The sequence below is a fragment of the Anastrepha obliqua genome, chromosome 2 (genome assembly GCF_027943255.1).
Source record: "Anastrepha obliqua isolate idAnaObli1 chromosome 2, idAnaObli1_1.0, whole genome shotgun sequence".
Taxonomy (NCBI): domain Eukaryota; kingdom Metazoa; phylum Arthropoda; class Insecta; order Diptera; family Tephritidae; genus Anastrepha; species Anastrepha obliqua.
The window spans coordinates 127972998-128000723 of NC_072893.1; the positions used below are offsets into that span (position 1 = coordinate 127972998).

Below are 27726 nucleotides of genomic sequence, written 5' to 3' on the forward strand. Positions count from 1 at the left end.
GGCCTATTTTAGTGCGGGTATTCAAGAAGTTTCTAAATAATAATAATTTATTATTTTTTGATATACGGAAGTTTGTGTGAAGATAAATATAAAGCTGTAATTTAGCACGTGATATTATGTATGCAAGTAGTCGACGGATAGCTCGTTTTTGGGCTTTTGGCGCTGAGGTAAAATTAGTTATGCACTTTAAAGACTGTTTTAGAACGGACTGCTTTTTTTTCAATAGAAGTCTTTAAAAATTTAATTTAAACGATATATTTTTTAGCGTTTACTAATATTTCCGCCACGCTATTAGTATTAAGAGTAGCTTAAAGTTTAGAGAAAAAAAAAAACAAAATAAGATTTGCTAAGCAGCAAGAGACATTAGTACTTTATTAAAAAAATAAAAAACTTATAATTTTCTTAAGGCAAAAAGTAAATAGTCAATTCAATACGAGCTTAAAAAATAACAAATAAACCTGATTTTAAATGCTTTAAGTTGTCTAACTGTTAAAGTTTGTGGTCAAATGTTTTTTTGGTATTTGAATTTTGCACTGCGCCTTTCAAGTTTTCATGAAACAAACTTTTTGCTGCTGTTGAAAAAATATGAAAATTATATAAAGCAAATTTAAAATTACAATATTAAAAATAAAAAGGTTGTACCGGCATATTATTGGAAATGTTATTTTTTTTATATAAAAGAAAATCAGTTAAAATTGAAAAATAATAATTTTGGAAGCCTTTAAAAAAAAGAACATTTTAAATGAAATCAACGTTATTCGAATTGTATTTTGCAAATCAAAGAAAAATAAAAAATGCAAAAAAATTAGGGCCTACACTATTTTTTTTTTTAATAATTGTTTTTATTTTTATTTTATATATATTTTTTTTTTGTTTCTTTTTTTTTTTTTTTTGTAATGCTTAAATTTAATTGCTTGAAGTTATGTAATAATTTCTATTTTAAATATGTGTTTTATTACGATAGTGTAGATTTATATAGGTATGCTACGTGTCTATTTTGTTTATATTTTTACGAATTTTATGTTATGTAAAACTACGGATTGCTTTACCAAACCAAAGAGAAAATAATGAAAAAAAGACTAATATAAAAAAAACACATATTAATGCTTAAGGTCAATGCTGATGCATAGGAGAGAAGAAAATTGCTCGAGAATAAATTCGCAAAACTAAATTTGTATATGGTAGCAAAGAATGCTATAGATATTTTAATATTTTTTAGCAAATGCGTGCTTGATCGAAATATTGCGGAGCTCAAGGAAATTTGAAAATTTACTGTTAATTGCCGCATTATCAAATACAAAAAATCATATCATATAAATATATATGCATCAGCATTAATCTTTAGGCACCATAAAAAAGTTAAATCGATATAAAAAATATACAATTCTTCAATTAAAAGATTTGACAAATTAGTTTAATATTACGTATGTATATATTCTTTTCGCCTCGTTTTCGAAATTCGAAAACTGAAGTGACGCAAATGATTATTTTATATATTATATTATATGTAGATATCCCTCCGCATGAAACATTGAATAAAAAATTCCAAAAACAAAACAAAAAACCACATTGAATGAAGAAAAAAATACAGATTTTTCATTTTGCTGCACGCTAACCGTTTGTTGGAGTTTTGGAAAAAAAATTTATTCCATTTCATTTTGTTTAAAAATATTTTTCTTTTTGCTCAGCTATTCACGCTTTCATTCATAGTCTGTCTGTACTTCATTGCTTTGCCAAAAAATTCTCTATCAACATCAACATCTCTTGTTATCTGTTCAAACATCAAACATTTTCATCGATCGTTACATACATACTACGATCGATCGATCAATAAAAGATTTTCATTATTTAAATGAATTTCTGTGCATTATGATAGGGATGCATCTTTTGGAAACGTGATTTATTTTGTCTACCTCTGTGCACCATGTTGTTATAGCCCATGTTCATGGGCGGTGGTGGTGGTCCACCCATGCCACCACCGCCACCACCACCGCCGCCGCCACCGCCACCAATCAAGCCCAGCTGCGACATGTAGTGTTGCGCTTTCGCCTTGCCATGCTCCTCGGCCAGGCGCACAGTGAGTGGCTGAGATGCACCCTCTGGTATGACATTGTTCAGTGCGGAAATAGCTTCTTGAGCCTCTTCGCGTTTATTGAACCTGCAAGAGTGATACGATAGTGGAGAGTAAGTATTGGAGTATCAACAAAATGGTATTGTTGCTTATTAATGAAAGATTTGGAATAAGAATTTATGTGAAATACAGCAAGAACTCACCTTACAAATGCAACGCCACGCGGTTTGCCCGTCAATTTGTCCCTCAGAATATTCTTTTGTACAATCATGCCATATTTGCCAAATATGGTATCCAATTGATCGTCGGTTATTGTACGTGGAAGATTCGTAACATACAAATTGGTATCCTTAATCGATTCACCGCCAGGCCGAGCATATGAAACCTAAACAAACGAAGAAAAAAAAACAAAAATTAAATGTCTTATGTGCATCAGCCTTAGTTTACTTAAATTTTTAAATAATATTTAAATACTGTAAAACTTTGAGTAACATGATTTTTGTTGCAGAATTTGACTACCTTTCTTTTGATTTTCTAATGTTCAATAATTTTAATTTGAATAAAATGAATTAAAAATAAAATATAATAAAAAATTTTAAAAAGAAAAAAAAGTGATGACTTTTCATAAAAATTTTCAATTTTTTATCAGAATTAAAAAAATATATAAATTTTTATTTAAACGTCATATTGCTTTTTATCAGAATTTAAAAAATATATATAAATTTTAAGTATGAAATTCGATTTCTTTTGCATGACCACCGCGTGCACGTTTTACGAAGTCCAATCGTTGAACCCAATTTTCGTCCACTCTTTTGCATAAATCGCCCGAAATTCCAGCAATTTCGCGTTCAATATTGGCTCTGAGCTCACAAATCGTCGCCGGCTTGTTACTGTAGACCAATGATTTCACATAACCCCAAAACGAGACGGCTTGTTAAATGGACCGTAAAATGGCCGTAATGCTCTTAAAGTAGCAGCAACAGAACGATTATTTTCATAAAAAATTTGCACGATTTGCAATCGTTGCTCAAGTGTGTGGCATTCCATGATGAAATGTATACTAATGAAGTTTACAAATGACAAGCGAAAAATAAAAAATATTGCGTCGTTCGCCCTCCCTATCGGGAAAAAGTTGAAGCGCACCTATTGAACAACCCTATATATAAATTTTTATCAAAATTATAAATTTTCATCAAAACTTCGAACTGTTTTTTATCAAAAAAAATATATATAAATTTTCATAAAAATTTAAAATTTTTTTTATATAAATTTCTTAATAAATATTTTTATCAAAATTTCCAATTTTCTTTATCAGAAGTTAAAAAAAATGTGGATACAAAGATTCATAACTCATTAAATTTCAGTATAAAAAGTAGAGGTTTATAGTGACTCAAAATTTCAGTAGATTTTTAATAAATTCGTCCCTGAATATGTCGCGCCAATGCAAATACAAAATATGATATTCTATCTCATGTGATTTCTTCGCACAACATTTCCCCCCCGCCCCCCCCCCCCACATCATTGGAATTAACATGGAATTGGAACAAACAACGCAAAAACCTGTCTTAATACCTTTATTGCACTGCTGTTGTTATTATGCTTTCTTGTTTCTCCTACACAATTCGGAAAGAAGCAATTTAAAAATACTAAGGAGAAACAGCAACTACGGCCGAACTGCGAGCAAAATCAAAGTAGTACAATCAAATATTTTCTTCGCCATCCTCTCTCTTCATTGTTCCTTCCGTTCGGGAGGAGTAGGGAATCAGTGCCTGCACTAAACTTTGAATATTAGTTCCCGATAAACGCTCGACAGTAGCAGCAACCTGACAATTGTTGTTTTTATTACGACATGCAACAAAAGATTTCCACGTGACTGAGCCGCCAAACGTTCTTTGACTGGCTGGCTGTATGTCTGCATGTACTGGCATGTCGGCATATCGGCATTCAGCACACTGCGTTAAGTGAATTCGTTACGGGCAATTTTTTTTCTTTCTTTTTTTTGTTAGATAAACAATATGCAACGATGTTAGATGGGCGTGCCAATGTTGATAACAAAACGAGTAAATGCTATTGACAAACTCAATCTCGAACCTATAAGTGGTCAATATTCATAAATATATTGGCCATATATTTGTATATGATGTTTGATGTACTCAATTTAGATAGCTGTTTGATGTTTTTATTATTTAGAACTAACTTATTCAAAATAGACTCAAACATTTCATCTTATGTGAGTGACTCTTCAACCAAACCTAATGTTAATGCTGATCCAAACGATCCGTAATCAAATTACATGGATGGCCTCGTGTGCCTGTCCTATTCCCATGACTAAGTTTATCAACCAGGCACTTCTTGCAAGCTGAGCCACCTCCCAGGCGAGTTAGAAGACATATTTTAAACTATACTGACGAGAGCCACACAACACCTAAAACTACTGAATCAGACAGTTTACAGCCAGGCATCAAATGACATTCGTCGAGAGTCTCGTACCACCTTCCTAAGCTCTCAACCTCCGAATGCCGTTATCGGAGTCCAACCACACCCCATCGCAGATGAAGAGCTTCAGCTGCCTCGTAAGACTCGCGCTACTTTGACACAATTACGCTCTGGAGATTGTAACAGGTTAAACTCCTATCTATCCAGAATCGACCGCGATATACTGAATATTTGTCCGGCATATGAAGGTACCCCGCACGATATTAACCACCTATTCACATGCCTCCTTAAACCCACTCACCTAACACCCTCTGCCTTTGAATCCAACCCGTCGAGACTGTTAGAAGAGTTAGACGATGACGATCAGTGACTACCCCGTACTGGCAGGGCTTGATGAACTGCTGCAATAACATTCAAAAATCGGCCTATGAAAAGTGTGCTGCGTAATGAAAGAAGCGTTGGCGATTCATTTAAATGGTGTAAAATAAAGGTTAGACATTTTATTTAAAATTTTCTTAACTTTTTGAAACGAATATAATTTAATTTACTTAGTATTATTTTATTTCATTATATGTCATATGAATTCTTACTAATTCGAATTATTTCATTTCATTTTGTTTTATTCCAATTCATTTTATTTCAATCCATATTATTATTAATCGTGTCACTTTATTTCATTCCACACGGTTTCCCTTTACTTCAATTCAAAATACGACATAATTCTTCCTATTTTATTTCATACATTTTTTACGGTTTCCATCTTTATGCACCTCCTTCATTGCGCTCAAATCGTCTTCTTCACCTCGAACAAAAATATAACAAACTTTGAGAATGATTCGTTAAATTTCTATCATTTTTCACTTCATGTCCCCTTGATCCCAACTCCCCACGCCAACGCCGAAACTTCTACGTTTATTGCTATTTTTCATCTTCATTTTATTCTATCTGTTGTATTTTTCAATGCGCATCATTGCTTTGCACTCACAGACCGAATTAGATTTTCTATTTTTATCCACAATAAAATAATAATGAAAAAAAATGAGGTATTTACTTCTTACAGGACGAAATGCGAATGACGAGTGCAGCAGAATGAATTGTATACGAGAAATTGAGTCGGTTAAAAGCACCTACATAAATAAGCTTGAATTACTTGGCGTATACTTGTAGGTACGTGCCCCTTAAAGTATGCTTCTATACACGGAGTGGGGCACTGGGGTGTTGAAAAAAAAATGATGAAGTTTTGGTGAGGCGATTTTATGTAGTCGATTGTAAATTCAAAGCAAAATACTCGTGATTGAAAATGTAAAAAATGACCGATTGGAACCACAGATGTTTTTGAAATTGATATTGCTAAGGGGAGAATCGAATCCATATACTAAATCTGTCGGTTTTTTGTGTACACCTTCAACTTCCGACTCTACGATATTGCTCCCAGTTGCAATACGATGATCAGCAATCTTACCAATAGAAACCTTTGCAAAGAAGAAGCCACTTGGTTCCAAGAAAACTGCAAGGATGTTGAAAAACATTGCGCGAATGAGTTAGGCGCTAACTCGCGAGCCCTCAGCGGATTGTATAAAGACGTGCCTTACTACGCATATGCAAGTATGGTGTCTCGGAAAGAAGTATAATGTTTGGATGAAATTTTGTACTGGAACAATGTTTTGCTCTCTAATAGTCTAAGATCCGGCTGCAGATTTGGTGTAGTCATCGAGTACATGCTGAAATCCACATTTTTACCCACATTTATGATTAGGAGAATAAAAATTCACCCAGTTGCCAGTAGAAATGTGGCCGAAAGTATTTTTAATTAAATTATTGTTAATTGATTTTGCGGGAAAAATTTCATTAACCAAGTTTTGAGATAAAATATCGTTCGGTTTACTGCAATAGGTGTAAAGACTTAAAAAAACCGTAGTTGCCGTTGCGCGCTTGGCCGCACCTCTCCGCAGCCAGGTATAAACAGGTATGATTTCGATATATTTATACATCCATAACGTATATTGATCTGTTATAGATCAAAATATAGCTAATTTTTTTTTTCATTATTATGATATATGGCAACCTAATTAAATCTGGCCGCAAGTTAGGGTTGCCAGCAGTTAAAGATGGGAAAAATTGAAGGTTGAGTGAGAGGAAGCTAGCGCGTAACATCACTAGTCTAACAAGGATAGCGACATTTTAAGGCTATTGCGCATGCGTCAGATGTTGGTGTTCTCCATCACCAGTTCAAACAATAGCAAGATCGACCAAAGAAATAAATACTCCAAAAGAATAATCATTCTTTCAAAACTACAAATTTTATAAATACAACAAAAAATTAATATTGATCAAAAGTAAAGCCAAGGTTACTATATTATGTAAAAAAAAAAATTAGAAAAGAGGTTGACCCACACACACATCCACACATCCACATTTTTAATTTTTTTAACGGGAAGTTAAAAATTCTATTGTGCAAGTACTGTATGAAATAATTTTTGATTTTATTCAAGAAATCAATTATTTGGTACATATAGATTAAACATTCTAGTATATGGAAAATTAAAAAAATATATCTTGTAATTCCGTGACTTATTTTTAAAAATCTGAATCATCGGAGCTTTCATTTATACTATCATCGCTGCTATCACTTTCATCGCTGCAAATATCAGAATTGCCGTCATTATTGGAGGATTTGTTTGCAGAATCACACAGCACACTCTCCACTTGCGTTGGAGTTGAGTCTCCCAAGAACCATGTAGGTTTTAAGAAACTATTTGATACCAGCCAACCATTATTTTCCGCGCTGAACTTGATACAATATTGTGCTATAATTAATTATTCAACTGTCATTCCATAGTATTATTTGCGTTGTATTTTAAAAAATTAAATTTATATAAAAAATATAATTTATGATGCAATAATTTTTTAATATTTTTTGCGTTTTCGAAAATAAATAAATTAAAATATCGCGTCAATCTAAAAGAATATAAATGCGTGTAATCTTTATTTTTTTTTAATTTTTCAAACATAGACAGTATTTATTTCCCCATATAAGAATGGTGAATAATTCTATTGTTGGCTTGTAGAAAGATTCAAGAAGATCCAAGTACCTCAAAAATTCTACCTGTCCGAGAAATGTAATATTTACGGCATTAGTAGATGGTATAGCGTTACAATGTATTTCCGAAACAATAAGAAAATAAGAATAATAATTTTTAACGAAAAATACTTCGAAATTAGCACTGTTAGTTTATATTATAACTATAACCTGTATTTTTTTGTGTTAAATTGAAATTTTACTTACTGTAAGTGTTTTGCAAAAATTTTCAAATTCTTCTTTATATTTTTGTTTTAAAACTGTAATTTTTTTAAGGCACTCTGTATGATATCCAAAATCCTCGGTAGATTCAATTGTTAATAAAGTGTCGTGATACTTATAGTTTTTCTTATGACGAAACAATAACATTTGTAAGCACTTTTTGAATGAGGCATCTTCAAAATCCAGTACATTGCCTTTTTCTTTGCACAGAATACACGACTTAATTTAGATTAATTTATTTGATAGTTTTAGACACACAAAGGGAATAAAAAGGAAATATATGAGACGTTATATATTACGAACTCCAAAACAACGTGGTTTGTAGGTTAGGATAAAAATGTCGCAGCTGCTTAGTTGAGAACACCAACATCTGACGCATGCGCAATAGCCTTAAAATGTCGCTATCCTTGTTAGACTAGTGATGTTACGCGCTAGCTTTCTCTCACTCAACCTTCAATTTTTCCCATCTTTAACTGCTGGCAACCCTAACTTGCGGCCAGATTTAATTAGGTTGCCATATATCATAATAATGAGAAAAAAATTAGCTATATTTTGATCTATAACAGATCAATATACGTTATGGATGTATAAATATATCGAAATCATACCTGTTTATACCTGGCTGCGGAGAGGTGCGGCCAAGCGCGCAACGGCAACTACGGGTTTTTTAAGTCTTTACACCTATTGCAGTAAACCGAACGATATTTTATCTCAAAACTTGGTTAATGAAATTTTTCCCGCAAAATCAATTAACAATAATTTAATTAAAAATACTTTCGGCCACATTTCTACTAGCAACTGGGTGAAGTTTTATTCTCCTAATCATAAATGTGGGTAAAAATGTGGATTTCAGCATGTACTCGATGACTACACCAAATCTGCAGCCGGATCCCGTACTATAAGTTCATCTAGGCAGGTGCTGCTCCTATGTGAAAGGTTTCCACCTGTTTTTTAACTACAATATTGAAAGACTAAAGAAGTATTAGAATAACGGGATAAAAAATGAAAGGTACTTTTTGATATCCACAATTCTGAAATATTTCTTAACAGGGTTGCCATGTTGCTGTTGTTGTAGCAGCATAAACATTCCCCATACATGTACGGTGAACGCTGCTGGAGTGAAAGCCCTCGGCCGAGTATAAACCCGTTTCTTTTGATACCTTCAATTCTGAAATATTTCTTAAAAGGGTTGCCATCTAACTGTTTACTTGAAATGTTGTCAAAAAAATGTTAAAAACTAGCGCCATATATTGGTACCACGTCATGGAAATTTGGAAGTCTATTTGGAAATAAACAAGGAAGTTAATATTAAGAAATCCATTATTTTCTCTGTAGATGGCTTTATTTCGATATCTCGGAAAATATCGATCAAACAAGTTAAAGTTTGTGCTCATTGTGAAGATGACATTTCACACTAACAAAATTCGTTTGCTGTTTTTTGTTTGTTCCATTCAGTTGGGAATTACAGGGTGTTAACAACGAAAGTCATCAATGAGAAAATTCAGTGCATTTTACAGTTTTCTTTTATAAAGGCAAAATTGTGAATGGTGTTTATGGGGCTGATACTGTAACACCTGATTGCGTGCAAATTTGGATTCATCGATTCAGTGCAAGCATTTTTGATGTTAAAGAAAAAGTCGATAAAATCACACAAATAATCGAAGTTGACCGGTTGTTAGTAGTCGTAGCATCGCCGAGGAGCTAAAGATCGACCATAAAACAGGCTTACGCAAAAATAATGGATTTCTTTTCCCCCCAAACTAATATAAAATAGCGATCACAACTCGGTCGGCCCGGTAGTAGTAGTTGTCTATATACAAATATTTTTTTAAATATATTTTTTATTTATTTTTATATGTATTTTTTATATATTTTTTATATTTTTTTGTTTATTTTTTATACGGCGATCTCTCATACCTCAGTTGAAAAGGTTCGTCATATCCCTCAATTGTGACAGATAATTAAAGCTCGAACATAAAATGTAACGGAAACGCCAACAAAAATATTGATGCATAAAACAACTTAATCTAATCTATATTTTTTATTTATTTTTTATATATTTTTTATATATTATATATTTTTATATATTTTGTATATATTTTTTTATATATTTTTTTATATAATTTTTAAATATTTTTTATATATTTTTTTTATATTTTTTATATATTTTTTATTTATTTTTATTTATTTTTTATATATTTTTTATATATTTTTTTATATTATATAATTTTTATATATTTTTTATTTACTTTTTATTTATTTTTTACATATTTTTTATATATAATATTTTGTATTTGGTTGGGTTGGTTGGTTGGTTTAAGGGTGACCCCGCATCGGAGTGCCACATAGACCGCAAGTTGGGTCCGTTGTGTTGCCCTAGAGCTCATTATGTTACATGATTTCCCCACCTAACCGAGATTTTTATTGTAGATTTTGGTCAAAGATATTAATTCGTTTCGAGAATTTGATGAGAGATTCGATTTTCAGGTTCGAGAGTACTGAAAAATTGTCAATTGTTGGAAAGCCTAGAAGAGCGAGTCGACTTCTGGCTAGACCGGGACAACTGCACAGCAAATGTCTGCTCGATACTTCCTCATCTTCGTCCTCGTAGTATCTGCACAGGTCGTTTTGAGGAACCACGAGCCAACGTGCGTGAGTGCCCAAAAGGCAGTGGCCGGTGATAAGCGACTTATAAGGGTTTTTGTTTGTTTCAGATTGTAGGATGGCCAGATTTGTCTGGTTGTAACGCAAGTAGTTTCCACTCGCCATCTCCGATCAGCAATGCTGTGAAATTCTCGATCAATGAGCATTTTACATGTTGAGAGCGGAATGTGGATTGTGGGTAAGTTACTAACATTTGATTGCGCAGCTCCAGCTCTTGCGAGCTCATCAGCTTTGCTGTTACCTTCGAATCCACTGTGACCCGGTATCCAGATAACTTGGACAGAGCTCTGAACACTTATTTCGTTAAGAGATAAGAGACAGGATCGAACCACATCTGAGTGGGTATAAGAGGAGCTGAGTGCTCGAACGGCTGCTTGACAGTCGGTGAAAAAGCGCATATCCTCTAGTGATATTCTCTTTTCTAAGAGAGTTGTCGCAGTATACCAGATAGCGCATACTTCCGCTTGGAATACACTACAGTAGTCGGGTAATCTAAATGATTGATGTGAGGGGAATTTGAAAAGATTCCAACTCCCACTTTACCGTCTTGTTTTGAACCATCTGTATATACCTTCTGCTCAAATATGAACGAGACTGATTTAATAAAGCACAAACGGTTAATTATTGTTCAATTTTTATTTTATCTCCTTCCAGGTAATCACTATTGGAGGCGATACACATATGCCAACGGTTTTTCCAATCATCATAGCATTTCTGGAAGGCCGATTTCGGTATGGATGTCAGTTCCTTCTTCGAATTCTCTTTTATGACTTCAATTGTCTCAAAATGTTTTCCACGGAGCGGCAACTTGAGCTTGGGAAACAGGAAAAAGTCACATGGAGCCATATCAGGCGAATACGGTGCTTGCGGAACGATATTAACATTATTTTTGTTCAAATAATCGCGAACAAGACGTGTGTGAGCTGGTGCATTATCGTGATGCAAGAACCATGACTTGTTGTCCCACAATTCCTTCTTTTTAAGACGAATTTCTCGCGCAAACGCTTTAAAACGTCTAAATAATATTCAGCGTTAACCGATCCTTCAATTTCCGATTTTCAAGCACAATTTCCTTTACTTTTCCGATGTTTTCGTCGTTTACTGATGTTGCTGGACGACGTTCATGAGGCAAGTTTTCAACCGATGTACGGCCCTCTTTGAACGATTTGTACCACTGGAAAACACATGCACGCGATAGAGCAGAGTCCCCATAGGTTGTCTGCAACATTTTTAAGGCGTCTGAAGCCGAAATTTTGTTGGAATAACAAAATTTCAAACAAATTCTTTGAATTTCCATCGTTAAATTCGAAAAACACACTCGAGCTTGACTTGTTTACAGTAGCACAGAAAACAAACTATGTGACATATCACGCTGAATTTTGCCATGTAAGCTTATAACAGTCCTACCATCCAACAAAAAATTTATTTTTGCCATATGTCATCCGCGGACCGTTTTATTGATAAAGTCTCGTTCATATTTGAGCAGAAGTATGATCAGAGGGCCATCGATTTCGGTAAGATTTGTCTTCCATTCTTCCCTAGTTGGGAGTGAACAGGAGAATAGCAAGGGTGGTGATGGAAGACTTACATGATAGTCTATGTCGGAAGAGATAACAGTGTTCCTGCTCAGTATGGCCGAATGGCCAAGATACTTATTCCATTTCGATATAGCATTCATGCGTGTCGCTGCTTTCGCTGCAATCGCTTTGCCAGCCAGATCGATAGGGAACAAGTGAAGCAACGTATTTAAAGCCTTAGCAGTGTTGTACTTAACCCATTAAATCCCAACCTTATATAAAACAATTTTTTTTTAAATGTGTTTATAAAACGTCTATTGTAATAGGGTAATTAAGCTCCTTAAAAAAACACGAAAAAAAATCAAAGAAATGCATTTTTTGGGCTGTACCCAATCGAGTACAATGGGATAATATGTATATACATTGCCTGTATATGAAAATATGGAGTATTAAATAAAAAGACACTTTCAAAGACTTCCTTGGTTATTAGTTCGGTTAACAGTATGGAAGTTTTTGAAACATTCTCTCTCCACGCAAAGGGCTACATTGCTTAACTCGCAAATCCATCGAATTCTTTGGTGACACTCCCTGCACCTCAACTGATTCGATATCCTTTTGGGGAAAATGGTTATATGAGGAACCAGCTTTTGAAGATATGTCCCGGATATTATAATTGCGTTAATAAAATCGCACAATTTCACGTTGGTATTGCAACAAGTCGCATTGACTCTTACTTGCCATTTTATAAAGCTTCCATGCGTTTACTACGCACGAGCTTATCATTGTGGTGAAAAGAGGCCACCACCATTTCTTTCCTCTAAACTTTATATTGTAAGTATTCAAAGCTTGGTCGTGGAGGTCAACTCCTCCCATTCCTGAGTTGTATTCCGCTATCAACTTCGGCTGATGGGCATTCACCTTGCGCCTCTCTTGTGTTGACCATCGTTTGACGGTATGTAAAGGTTCAATTCTATCAAAGTTTGTTCCCACTGTCACAACGCTATTGTCATTCCACTTCACAAAAAGTATTCCTGAGTCAGAACACCTACAAAATTTGATACAAAACAACTATTCAAATAAATCATTATGATAAACTTACATAAAATCAAACTTTCCCCGTTGCGATGTGATCGGTCGGATGTGGAATGTTTGCCAAAAGATCAAGGACGACCCTTGAACCTAATGGGAGACTTTCTTTCTGACGTTCAACCGTTTTCGCACCGCAATATGTGTCGAACTCATATAAATAACCACAGCTATTCGTGATCATCCAATTTTTGAAACCAAAACGAACTGGCTTACCTCTTATGAATTGTTTTGCGGAATGGCTTCCTAAATACCTAACCATAGATTCGTCAACAGACAGCTTTTGGCGCATATAACCAAACTGACAAAATTTTTTACATGAAATTTGAGAGAGTAGTGTTATCTTTGTCATTTTATCGCTAAAATCTAAATTAGAGTTATCAGTAAGGTGCAAAAACTGTTCAATTTCTTGAAAGCGATTTCGCGACATATTGTTGGCTATAAAAGGTGTTCTGGTATCTTCATCCAGTTGCCAGTACATGCGTTCTCTTGGCATTGAGTGATAGCCGCTATAGAGTAAAATTCCGATAAAAATTTTAAGATCCTCCTCGTTGAAACAAAAATCATGCTTGTTATGCTGCAAGGCATATATTTTCGTTTGATCGATTATTAATTTTACCACCTCATCGTCAAAAATAGTTTCAAAAATTTCAACTGGGTTCTTAGTTACCAATAAAGAACACGCTTCAAGTTGGAATTGTTCGTAAAAATGAGTTTCTGGAATTTCCGCATTTGTTATTCTCTTTCTCCATTTTGGATTTAGATCTTTTGACAACTTTTGCCTTTTTTGGAAGCTTGCAAGTGGAATATCATCACCACTGTCACTGTCACTGCTCAAAAATAAGTCAACTTCGCCTGGAACATCCCTTGGAATATCATCACGCAATATATTATCCTCTTCAATGTCCTCCTCATCTGTGTCACAGTGGGTATTTGACGGTATAATAGCGAAGTCGAAGTGACTACGGTCGCTTGATTCAATATAGTCGGTGGCCGCAGAAAGGTTGTGAAACCTCTTTCCGTAAAATTTTTTTACATCCATTACTAAATCTACATGAAATATGCACACAAAATATATATTAATGTTCCCACTGTACCCATGCGAGTACACTAGAATTTAAACCTACCGAAATGCACTGTTCCACAACTTTTTTCGTATTTTTGTTATAAATTATACAAATTATATGTATTATAAATATTTCAACACTGAACTTTTTCCATGATAACTTAGATTTTGTCAAACAGAGAGCTTATTGTAAACTAAACCATGAAAAGAAGAAAAATAGCAAACGTGCACGCAAAGACAAGTGAATAACGGATAACGGGACTCAAAAAAAAAGAAGGAGAAACATGTGTATTCCTTTTCGACATTGCTCTGTATTATAAAGTGGCGAGTACATTTAAAAATTTTTAAGCGTTAGCTTTTGACGTCGTTTCGAAAAAGATGCTTTTTCTGTACTCAAGCGAGTACAATGGGATCAAATGGGTTAAGCATCCTGTTATCAGGAGGCAGGCTGTTCTTTGGACTCGATCAATTGTGGCTACTCTACACCGTTTTTCGAGTGCTGTCCACCAATTTTGTATTTATTTTTATATATTTTATTTATTATATTGGGAGGTTGAATTAGTTTTAAAGGTTTTTTTCGAAGATTTGGGGCTTTATTGTGAAAAAACGGTACAAAATATTTTATTCGAAGTATTGGCCATCGCTAGCTACAACTTTCGCCCATCTTTCGGGCAATTTCCGGATGCCGTTTCTCCAAAATTCTGGCCGCTGCTTGGCTATCCATGACTCAACCCATATTTTGGTAGCCTCGTACGAGGATAACCGCTGGTCCGCCAAATCGAGACTCATATGCCGGAACAAATGATAATCGGAGGGAGCTATGTCTGGATTATACGGCGGGTGGGGTAACACTTCCCAGCCAAGCGTTCCAAGGTATTTTTTGACAGGTTGAGCAACATGCGGCCGAGCGTTGTCATATTGCAAAATAACCTTGTCGTGCCTTTTTACCGTTTCCGGCCGTTTTTCTTTCAATGCCCGGCTTAAACGCATCAATTGCAGTCGGTAACGATCCCCCGTGATTGTTTCGCCCGGTTGGAGCAGCTCAAAATATACGACGCCGACCTGATCCCACCAAATGCAGAGCATGATTTTCTTGCCGTGAATATTCTGCTTGGCCGTCGACGTTGATGCGTGGCCGGGCAAACCCCATGATTTTTTGCGTTTTGGGTTATCGTAGTGGATCCATTTTTCGTCGCCAGTCACCACCCGATGCAAAAAACCCTTCCGATTTTGTCGCTCGATCAGCAATTCGCACGTAAAAAATCGCCGTTCGACGTCGCGCAGCTTCAACTCGTACGGGACCCAATGTCTTTGCTTTTGGATCACTCCCATCGCTTTTAGACGCTTGCAAACGGTTGATTTATCAACGCCCAATGATTCAGCAAGCTCTTCTTGGGTTTGGCACGAGTCCTCGTTTACCAATTCCCCCAATTCCGCGTCCTCGAACTTTTTGGGCTGGCCAAGACGCTCCTTGTCTTCGGTGTGAAAATCACCACTTTTGAATCGTCGAAACCAGTACTCACATGTTGAAATCGACGGAGTATGGTCTGGGTAGGCCTCCTACAGCAATTCACGGGCTTGGGCTGTATTTTTTTTGAAATTGAAGTAGAAAAGCAAAGCTTCCCGCAAATTGCGTTTCGACGGCACGAAAGTTGACATACTCGGAGCACGAAAACACTGCGTTGTTTATACTTCAGCGAAATGACAGATACTGATAAACAAAGCCTAGGGATGAGGCTTTGTCATGAATATATATTCAGTATTGCCAACGCGATAAAGTGATGAATAGCGCCATCTGTGTGTCACCTTTAAAACTAATTCAACCTCCCAATAGTATTTCTTATCATTTCTTTCTATCAAAATTTGTTTCTATTTAAAATCGTTCCACTTGAGATCATTTAAAAAAAAGTTCAATCATTTCATTCACGCATGTACAATTAATTTAACTTAATTTAATTCCATTTAATTCAATGTACGTATGTACACGAATAACAGAAAAAATGCAACGCAAAAGGAAATCAATATGAAATGGAGCACTTAAAGAAGAGAAGAAGAGAGGTATTGCTTTTGTAGAATGTTGTTAGTGAATTTTAATTGTTGACTATTTTTGCTGAGCTGTGTAGCATTTTTCTACATTTTTGTTTTTGTGCTTTTTTTATCAGTTAAAGGTATGCGAACTGAAATTGGGGAGCAAACCGCTGTGCTGTATTGCGCTGCTACTCACTTGACCTCTGTGCTCCAACCAAGTGCTCGCAAAACAGTAGTTAGAAACAAATTCACTTCGAGAGGCAGTCGCAGTCAGCACGGCTTATTGAAGAAAAATATTATCTGAATAAAATTTAACTAGTCGACATATATTAACAGCAAAATATAAAATAAATATTTTCACAGTGTCGCACTTAAACCTAATACTAAATACTTATTCACAAAACCAGGCTTAAAAGTACAACAAAATAAAATCGAAATTTTTCACTCACCTTTAATCGCTTATTGCGTACCGTAATTCCATTTAAGCTTTTTATCGCACGCTGTGAATCCGTTTCGGCAGCGAAATCAACAAAAGCATAACCAAAACTGTAGCCAGTCTATATTGAGAGTGGAAGAGAATGAGAAAAGGAAATTAAATGACATTCATTAAAATTTCAAAAAAAGAACATTTAAAACTTTGAAAAAAAGACAGAAATGTAAAGCACTGCAGCGCACACTTCAGCCGCCAACATTCAAATCGTCAACATCAATCAGCGTAATAATATTAAAAGGATGCCCAGTAAGCGCGTTGTCGCAGCATTACTGCTGAATTGATGGAAGGAAGCTGCACAATACATACATAAATACACATACATAAGTATGTAATGCCTGCATTAGGAAGCAAACAGACAGTTTGGCCATCAGGCCGATGTGGCTTGATTGTACGCTTGTGTGTTGTAATCTTGTTTTAGTGCTTGGTATTCAGTAAAACGCTCATCGAGGACACTATGCGCGCCATTCGCGGCGCGTTTGGTGTATGTCATTAAATTTGACAGCTGACAGTTGACACTTGAAACGGGGAAAACAAACAACTTTGCAAAGTGAATAAATGAATTCATAATAGGTAAAGTAAATATATGTAGAAACAATAAATGAGAACAATAAATGGTAAAAAACGATACAAGCGTTAAATACAACTAAGTTTCAAAATTGTCTGCGAAAACTATTTCACAATAACAATTACTAATTATGGGCTCTTTGCTTGTATGAAATGGAACACTTAACTGAATTGCATTGTGAGGAAAGTGGAGGACAAAGTAACTCTCGGAGACTTATGCATCCAAATGCATAGGCCTAAACCTATCAAGAAAGGTTAGTAGTGTACACAATCAAGCGATACCTACAGCAACAAGAAGAAATGTGCAATTCCATTTTGAAGCTCTACACCCACTCAGGATACTAATAGTGGAATAAAAAAAGAAGCCTCTAATATTTTTCCATATTCAGATGAGTGAAAATATTAGGTTAGTAGCGTTTTTATATTTTCTTTTATTTTACAACGATTGGTTTGCTGTTTGCCAAAGGGTAAATATTCCCTGTTTTAGGAGTATTTCATTATTTCTTCACGCTGAGCGGTCACTAATTACCACTTTGAATTTTTGAGAGAATTCTAGTTTCCTTTCCATCTTGTCGTGAACTGTCAGGCACGGAGAGTTTCGGATTGAATCCAGAATCCTTACCTATCCTGTAAGATTGCCTTCTTTGAGATGGAGTAGACTAGAAAGCCTTAGAGCTGCACTGATTGCCGTCCCTTTGGCTATAAGATATAGTGGAATGAATCCAGTGACCATTCCTAAAGCCGCTGTGAGGCATGTTCGCATTGTTCCCGTAACGCTCAGACAGGCTACTCTGTATACCTTGTTAAGTGTTGTCTGAGTCTATTATTGTCTTATAAGACCACGCCATCATCTTTGGCCGCAGACCCCATGTTTTACCGTATAGCCTTTGACATATGAATGTTGCTCTCAAAGCTTTGCTTGTGATGTACGGTAAGTGATAGAATTATTTCTGCTCTATAAAACTAATTTATTTGTATTTTGGAGATATTTCCAATGAGGCTTAGAAATGGAATACCCAGAATGCAAATATCAATATTTTCGACACCTGCTCTTCTTTGCTTTTCATCGAGGTCAAAAAGCTGCCGAAGCAGCCCGAGACATTCGCTACATGTGTAGAGAAGGTGTCATAGGCGAGTATACAGCACGGATATGGTTGCAAAGTTCAAAAATGGCGACTTTGACGTCGATGACACTTCGCGCAGCGGAAGGCCTTCTGAATTCGAATTCTTCATCCAAAGAAGATCATGATTTGTGTTTGGAGGGACTGGGAGGCAATGGTGTAGTGGGAAATGCTCGAAATGAATGCCACGGTCAGGTCAACAAGCTCTACATTGCCCAACTACACCACGTGAATCAGGCTGTTCGACTGAAAAGACCTGATCGACATGGTCAAACCATACTCCTTCACGACAACGCCAGGCCCCATGTTGCACAAGTCGTTACAGTCGCACTACAAGAGCTCAAATGGGAAGTCCTTCAGCATCCGCCAAATTCTCCGGACTTTGTACCGACGGATTACAAACTTTCCCGCTCCCTGTCAAACCATAATTAGGGGTTACCTTCTATAACAAAGAGTTTAAGGAACTCGGCTCAACAATTTCTTTGACACCAGACCAGGCGATTTTTGATGGAACAGCATCAACAAATTGGTGGAGAGGTGGGAAAGAAGTTTGAAACAGCAACGGCGAGTATATAATTGATTAACTTCTTGATATAATTATTGTTTTTTGTTTAAATGAGTCTTCGACAAAAGCGCTACAAACTTATTCCCCAACCTAATACGAGTATATGAACAAATTCGAGCGCATTATTTTTGATTATTGAGATTATGTCGTGGCAGCTGCATAAAATCAAAGCAAAAATCGGAACCTTTGGGAATAAATTTATTTACAAAACAACAATTTAATATAAAGGTTTTAACTCTCCTTTAAATTACCTCCTTAAAATTCCGTTGTTACTCACCTTATAATCTCTCATTATTCTGCAAGTGTTTATAGGACCAATTGTCCTAAATAAAGCATATAGTTCGCGATCCGTCATATCTTGCGGCAGGTAGTTCACAATTAGATTTGTGCCATTCGAGCCACCGCCATGTCCGTCACCGCCACCACCGCCGCCGCTTCCACAATTCAGCGAGTTCGTACTGGCGGCAGGCGCCATATTGTTCATCGAACCCATGGCGCTACCGCCGCCACCACCACCGCCACCGCCGCCGCCGCCTGAAAAATCGTTATAACCGCGCCGATTCATTGACGGACCCGGATACGATGAGGTGAAATCTGTATCCTGCGGTGAAAACGCATAACGTGACTGAAATATCAATTCAAACAAACAAGGTACGAACATACAATAGATGGCGCTTTTGCTTTTCATACAAGTGTTCAAGTTGAGTTGTTCAAGTTGTGGTTTTCTGAAGGATATCACTTAGTAGTAGTTACATATTTGGAAATATTATTTTGATGCATTCCTTTTTAAGGTTATTCAACAATTCATATTTAAATTGCATTTGGAAGTTTTTGAGAGTATAATCAATCAATAAAAACAATTTAATATGTTGCAAAAAATTTTTTTATTTATTTTTTGTTGCTTTTTGGTGGAAAATTTAACGCTTGCAAAACGCATTTGCAGAAAAACTTTAGTGAAGGGAAAAAATTACAAATGTATGATCGAGAAAACGAATAGTAATACTATGTAATATGCGAAATAAATGCCATTATTGTTGTTTTTTTTGTTGGTTTAAAATTGTATGCAGCAAAAACACATTTACTTTTTAATCAATTCATTTCAACTTTGGCCATTTGCAGAAAACACAAAACACTCTTCAATAAAAACTAAACTAATGCACAACAACAATACAACGCGTTTACCAAAAATTCAATAAAATTCAAATTCATCACCAAAACAATGTACACATACAAAATATACGCTAATTAGTAGTAGAATTAGAGATGAAATGATGCAATACGAATAAGCGTGAATGGATTTTTTTATATTAAAAGAAGAGGTTGAGTAAATATTAGCGGAAAATGTGAGGAAACTTTTCTTTATATGAGTTACTTGGAATAAAATTGCTACTTAATAGTTTATCATGTATGAGAAGTATATATATTTTTTATATCGCATAAAAGTGCCACGAATTTAAGCAACGAAATATTTTCAAACAGAAAAGTTCAATAATAACAGTGCTGCTGATGCTTGCAATCATTTTGATAATTAACCTACACTTGTAAAAGTGCACAAATAAAATCCGCCAAATGAACAGTACACTGTGCAACAATTGGTAGTAGACTGTGCGAGAATAACACATATATACCTATAAAACCGGAAATCGCGCATACCAGTACATAAAAAAGTGGTAGCAAGGGGTTTTTTGTTTTGCGGCTTCACAGGTATACGTTTTATGAAGAAAGTAATCGGCATTAGCAACCAGTTTTTTATTAACATTATTTGCAAAGTATGGCAAATCATTTTGATCACAGGATCAATGAAAACTTGGTTGGACTGCCGCGTGAGAATATCTCCTCGAATGAGAACGATAAGACGCACTACAGCCTTGGCAAACGGAGAGAAGAAACTCTCCATATCAATCGGAAACTTCAAACGCGGTTTTAAAACAGGTGATTTCTTTAAACAGATACTGAAAAAAATTCGTAGCAGGGATACCCACGTAATAATACCGGCCATTTTTAATCATAGCGCACTTTAATAAAATTTCTTTGAAAACGTAAAATAATTGCGTAATTCTCATTATTTAATGCGGTTTTAATTGCCAAAATGTGTTATTTTAAATTCTATCAACATTCTCTAATATTAAAAAAGTGATATTTTCATATGTATGTATGTATGCAAAAACTTAGGTATAAATATACATTAGGATGCATTCTGTGGTTAATTTCATGATGAAAAACACTTACAATTTGAAATACAAATCAAACGCCCTAGAAACGGCAGCCATTTTTATCTTTCCCCACTAGTCTCAGGTTCATTCGTAGTTCAATAAACCGATAACGTTAAACATTGTTTTGTTTTTTATCATGACACTATAACCACAGCATGTACTCGTAAAGCCTCTCTAGTGCATAACAAAACACCCTCTATATACATATGTATATTTGTGTGTGTTACACTACATTTATATGCATAATTCGGGATGAATAATTTGCAAAACAATGAGCGAAAAAAAACTTGTACTTTATAAATATACAATAGAAACATTAGCAACAATAACAACTTCACAAGTCAATAATTGAGAAGAAAGTTCTCCCGAAGAGTAAACTCGAACGTATAAACAGACGCTGGCAGAAGAGAATTGTATACAAAGTACAGTAAAATACATATAAGAGGTACATACATATATAGAGCAGGGTAAATAATATATAGAGTATGTAGGAAGCAGAAATTTAGTATTAATTAAATAAAAATAAATTCCAAAACTAACAAAATATGTAATACAAAACACAAATATTAAAAAAAAGGTTACAACAAAAAAAGCAATTAAAAATTAAAAATAAAAAAATAAAAACAATTATAATTAAAAAAAAAAACAATTAAAAGTTAGGAAACAAAACAATTACAAATTAAAAAAAAAAAAAAAAACAATTAAAAATTAAAAAAAAAAAACAATTAAAAATTAAAAAAAAAAAACAATTAAAAATTAAAATAAAAACAATTAAAAATAAAAAAAAAAAAACAATTAAAAATAAAAAAAAAAAAAACAATTAAAAATAAAAAAAAAAAACAATTAAAAATTAAAAAAACAATTGAAAATAAAAAAAAAAAAACAATTAAGGATTAAAAAATATGTTAACTTAAAATTAAAAAAATTTATTAAAAAAATTTTTATTAAAAAAAAGCAAATTTATCTAAAAAAAATGGAAAAATAATTGTTAATGAAAAACATTAGCAAAAATGGAAATAAAACATAAATTAATCAAATTAAAATGCTGCAACAATTTTTTTAATCAAATGAAAACTAAATTTAAAAAAATCATAAAAACTAGATTTTTCAATAAATATATTAAAATATATTTAAAAAACTATTTTAAAAAATATTAAAAAAAATGAAAAATATTTAAAAAAAATATACCTATATAAAAAAATAAATTGAGTTATAATTGAATAAAACAATAAATATTTCTATATAAGTTAAATAATAAATATAAGACTAAAACTAGCAAAAATAAGGCTAAAAATAATAAAAAATTAAATAATATAAGTAGTATGAAATAAAACAAAAATTCGATGTAATTTAATAAAACATATGTAAATATAAAAATAAATAAAACACTAAATAAATAAATAAGAAATAAAACTTAATTTTGTTTTGTTAAATATAAAGAAAGACTTAGAAAATATGAAAAAAATAATTTTCCCTTTTTTAGTTGTCTTTTGAGAAAGCCTAATGGGTATATAGAATGTAAAATCAGGGCTATAATTTAAAAAGAACATTCATTTAAAAGAAGTTATACAACTTTTATCTCTAAATTGAATATTAATGTCGGATTTACAAAAAGAAAAAAAAACGTTAAGGGGGGAAGCTGGTCTAGAGCGCAAAAAATGGGCATATTTTATGAATTTATTTTGACTCAACAAAAGAATCAATCGAAAATCTGTGAAATAGGTTTAATAATATAGCTTTCATGGTACAAATACAAAATTTTTCGTCTGAATTAATTTCAAAATGGCCGCTGTCCAGCAGTTCTCCTAAGACGCCTTTTTTTTAGTGGGTCCATTGCCAAAGACGTAAACTCCTTAATTTTTGTCCTGGATCAAAAAATAAAATTTTTTTAGTTTCTATATAACAACAGAAAGAGACGTACGTAGGATTTTTTCGATATTTTGTTTTTTCGCGAAATGGTGCACGTTTGAACAAAAAGTTACAATTTATAAAGAACGACATAAAATTGTTGATTAAAAAAAAAAACTATGTAATATAAATAAAAAATCCTACGTACGTCTCCGGAGAAAGGTATTTCGAATGTATTGTCAAAATTTCGTAAGAATCGGTAAAGATTTGTTCGAGTTATGTCTTCGGCCAGTTTAAAAAAAGTGATTTCGAGAAAAACGCGTTTAAAGTTGTAAGTATTGTAAAATCATACCTGCGAGGCACTGCCGTCGAATGAAAAATTTGGGCATTTAGACATTTTTGCTGGCATCCCTCATTTGGTATATTATTTCTAAGACCCTAAAGCACCTTTTAAGACAAAAAAAAATTTTTCGATTTTTTCAAAATTCTAGACCAGCTTCCCCCCTTAAGCAATTTTTTATTGAACCTTACTACCAACCATTGTCCTATAACTGTCTCATGATCTTCTATATATGTAGCATAGAAAATTTTTTTCTCAAACTTCGTGACCTTTGTTTTTTCCGGATGTCTTCAGTTTTTTTTTTATAGTTTCGTTTTATTCGCAATAATAGTACCTAAAAAAATTAAGAAAAATGGCTTCTGCGTCATTCCCCTCCAAAATTAGCGGTGCATTAGGGCAGACAAGTAGGACTCGTCACTTGTTTTGATGGTGGTAGTACGGTTAAATATTTTACGCTCATATTTTGCATAAATCTTGCCGATTGTAATTTTAAAAAATTTTTTCTTAAACCAGGTTATTATTGTAAAATACAGATGTATGTTTTCTGTAGATTTCAACTCACTTCACCACTGGGCGGGGCACACACAAAAAAGTTGATTTAACATTTTTTTCTATAAAATGTCATGAGTATATCTAAATTTTCAATATAGTAGGGAGTGGTAATGTGTTGGAAGAGAAATGGTATGTATGTAAGTAGATATTAGTAGTAGTAGTGTTTAAAGACGTAAAATATGTTTTAGAGTAAAAATTGCGAGTAGTAGATGAGAGAGACATAAAATATGCATAGTACATATGAGTATGTGGAGGAGATGTAGACAATTTCCCCAGGAGGGGTATATTCAAGTGGTTTAATGGGTGTATACAGTACATAGAGCACAGCATAAAGAGGGAGGGACTTTAAATGCATCAAATATTTTCTTTAGATAACTGTTAACATTTTTGTTTTTCTTTTCCCTTAGCATAAAACAAAATCAAAATTAAATGCCGACAAATTTCGCCTCGGCTGAAGTAATTTTTTAAAGGTTTTTACGTCTAATAATACGCCACGAAACTTTTTGAAACCAAGCACTTGGCAAATTTTACATTTTTATGCTTTTTTGCTTATCCTGTCTTTAAAGTTATAGAAAAGCACATGTTTTTATTCACATCTACTCAATAATTATTTCATGCTCGACTTCAAAATTCTTCATCCTTCTTCAAAGTATCAAAATTATTTATCATTTCCTTTCAAGACCTTCTTCGCTCAACTCGCTCAACTTTTGGCACAGCTTATGAAAGAAAATAAACTACATAAAGCAAAACTGTCAACAAAGCTCAACGAGTATTTTCATAGGTAAGATATGTACCTTTTAATTCCACCGCCCACCTTGAATCCACTTCAAACATCTCAACAATAGACGTACCAGTAGTGGGCTCATTCGCACATTTTCAACTTTTCTCAAATATTTACTGACAATTTCATACATTAAAAATTAATACCAAAGACAGAAGATAGCCGACGAAGTGCAAACAAACTGACAGCATATGCACATGCATATGTATGTGGTACAGACATGGCGTGAGAGAGCGAGTGAATGTAGAGCGGCTGCTAAAGATCCATACAAATTGTATATGTACGAGTATGTATGTATGTATGTGTATGTTTTTATAGTGGAATGTGTGCGTTAATACACATGGGAAGACAAGCAAGTTGAAAAGGAAGCCAAGTAAAGAATATAGTAAGGAATGTAGTGTGCGTGTGTGAGTGTGTGTATATAACTAAATGTGCGCTATGTGAAATGAAGAATAAAAAGTGCGAATGGCGAATGGGAGCAGAGAGGGCATAGGGGAAGGGAAATGTGAATATGGTCAAAAGATTGCGTGGTGGAAAAGAGGAATTTAGGTAAGGAAAGTGTAACATATGAGAAACTGAAAATGTCTTCAACAGAATAAAATATAAAATACAACAATATAATGTACGGATAGAGGTATATATATATATATATATATATATATGTGTATGTATTATATATGTGTATATATTTACACAATATATATGAGATCAGCGTCTTGCCGCAAAAGCAAATTCCCTGCAAGGCCCAACCGACCATCGACAAACATTTGACCGAAATAAGCGCCCTGGCCAACTTAAATAGAATAAAATACAAATAGCAGCAAAGTTGCTTGAAGTGAGCTCATACATATGTGCATGGCGAATACCGATAGCTACTGCTGTTCCCTTCGGTTCACTTCGTTCGGCGTAGGTGTATTCTTGTGCAACAAAAAGGTCCATGGCATAATTTTTAGGATATTTGGCTATAGGTTGACATTGAAAGTTTTTAGAAATTTGCGATTTTATAAACACACAAGCACAAAAGCTACTATACAAATACCCACACGCATACACGGATTGATAAACTGAGTTGATAGACAACAGCCAGCAAGAGGAAGTGAGTAAGAGGAAGAATTGCTGGAAAAGGAGCAAGCACCGCAAAGTTAAAGTGATAATAAAAATTAAATTGAAAATGAAGAATGTACAAGATGGATGTTCCCTTTACAAATATATGTACATACATACATACATAGGTGTGTGTGTACGCGCGTCAGTTTCCGTTGTGTGAGTGGTAAAACAGCATGCCACACAGTGTCGTTCGGAAACTTTTCTATTAGTTGATATTGCACTTTGTGGCATCGCTGACTCAAACACACACACACACTCATACACGCACACATGTATGTTCTGCGCTTAAACGGCAGCGTTGTTATAATTTACTGTCATAGTGTGCTCATCATCGAATGTCAGCGAAAGTTAGTTAATGATGGAAAAGCAGCACACTTCACTACAACGCTGCTGTTCGCTCAGCTTTTGAAGGAAAAGGACCGAGATGAGAGCTCATGTAAGAAGTGATGTGTGTATAGGAAATGACAACAAAGCTAAAAAAGTGTTAATGTTGTTTAGTTAGAAGAAAATCTTAAATGAAAAAGTTGAGTAAAATAATTGTAATACAAAATATTCACGTTTTCTTAGTGGAATTTGCTGTTTCTGTGGCTGAACCATACTTCCTTACAGAAACCGAAAGGTATAAATAGAATAGAACGATTGTTATCGGTATAACGAACTTCAAGCAAAAAATTCTTATGGCGACAATTTTTTTTAAGTAATGGTTCTACCAAAAAATAGAACAAGTAGTTTAGAAAACTCGCTTTTATACTTCCAAAGCGCTATTTGTATAATTCCCCAATTTTCGCCTAAACTTCACTACAAATAATAACCTCACATTAAGAAAATGAGAATTTTATCAACCAAATCTTTTTCTAAGCAATTAGTCTAATGTTCACTTTGCATGTCTCATAAATATTTTATGTTAGATGGCAGCTAAAATCTTATAACGTGCATACATGCATAAACACACCAATACACAAGCATGAAAAGTGTGGCAAAAACTGCTTGCCCAAGCATTAATCGCCTTTAACGGCGTCAAATTGTTTTGCACTCAAGACTGAGTAAAGAAAGCGAAACACAAAACCAACAAAACGAAAAAAAGAAAACTTTGGCGCCGGGCAGAAACTGCCGAAGTTTAGCACGAAATCCAAATCATCTTAATTTTCAGTCGATAGCTACGTTGTGTCAAAACTACTAACAGCCAACTGCGACCCCTAACCACTGCTTAGACATTAGCCAGCACTGAGTGAAAAGATTTTTTAGAAGTGTGGTATTTAGCAGACCGTTCTTCGGTTTACAAAAAAACTAAGATTGTGTTGGTCATATACGAAGGAAGTCAACCAGTGACACTTCGTGCCGTCTGAACCATAGATAATAAGATGGGAAACTTTTTCATTTTGAGAGAGAGCGCGCCCATGAGGACGTTTCAAAACTTGGCAGCACTCACACATTATGGGATTTTGAACAGGTGATAGGCGAAATGGCAGGCTGCCAGAAGAAACGCGCCAAAAATAACTGACGAAAACAGTTCGTTTTTGCTTAATGGAGAAATAACGTGCTGAAATGTTTACAATTATTTGTCTTAAAATTAATTCAATTGAAATGTAATAATTTGAATTGAAGTAAGTTTGTAGAATCCAAAGCTCGTTATATCCTTTTCGACTTCTACTTTTAAATAGTCTTATGTATTATACATGATGTAATTTTATTGAAAACTGTGTGTTGGGTTATGTAAATTTGTATATACATACGTAAATATTCTATGGTTGAAAAGCGTAGGTAAGGGAATTGAATTTGTGTTTGAGATATTTACCAAAAATTAAAGGTAATTACTTATTTTGTTCGTTGTTTGAGAATTTTTTTTTTGTTACCTACTTTCTGTGTTATATTAAAAAATCGCAATAAGTCATGTTTTTAATTATAACTTATGTTTTTCGGGTTCATAACTTTAATATTATTAAATTACTTATGTATATCAGTTTTAAATAATT

At 34.1% G+C, this 27726-nt stretch overlaps 1 protein-coding gene across 1 annotated transcript in view; it reads right to left on the reverse strand.

Annotated features, from left to right (window-relative positions):
- Window positions 1-337: 337 nt before the first annotated feature.
- The window catches only part of LOC129236798 (sex-lethal homolog), an 82585-nt gene continuing 55196 nt past the window's right edge, over window positions 338-27726 (reverse strand). Inside the window, exons 4-7 of the mRNA XM_054871037.1 lie at window positions 19190-19513; window positions 16619-16726; window positions 2275-2456; window positions 338-2158 (exon numbers count right to left, since the gene is read on the reverse strand). Of these exons, the coding sequence (XP_054727012.1) occupies window positions 1849-2158; window positions 2275-2456; window positions 16619-16726; window positions 19190-19513 (924 nt within the window). The 3' untranslated portion in view covers window positions 338-1848. The remainder of the gene's footprint in view (window positions 2159-2274; window positions 2457-16618; window positions 16727-19189; window positions 19514-27726) is intronic.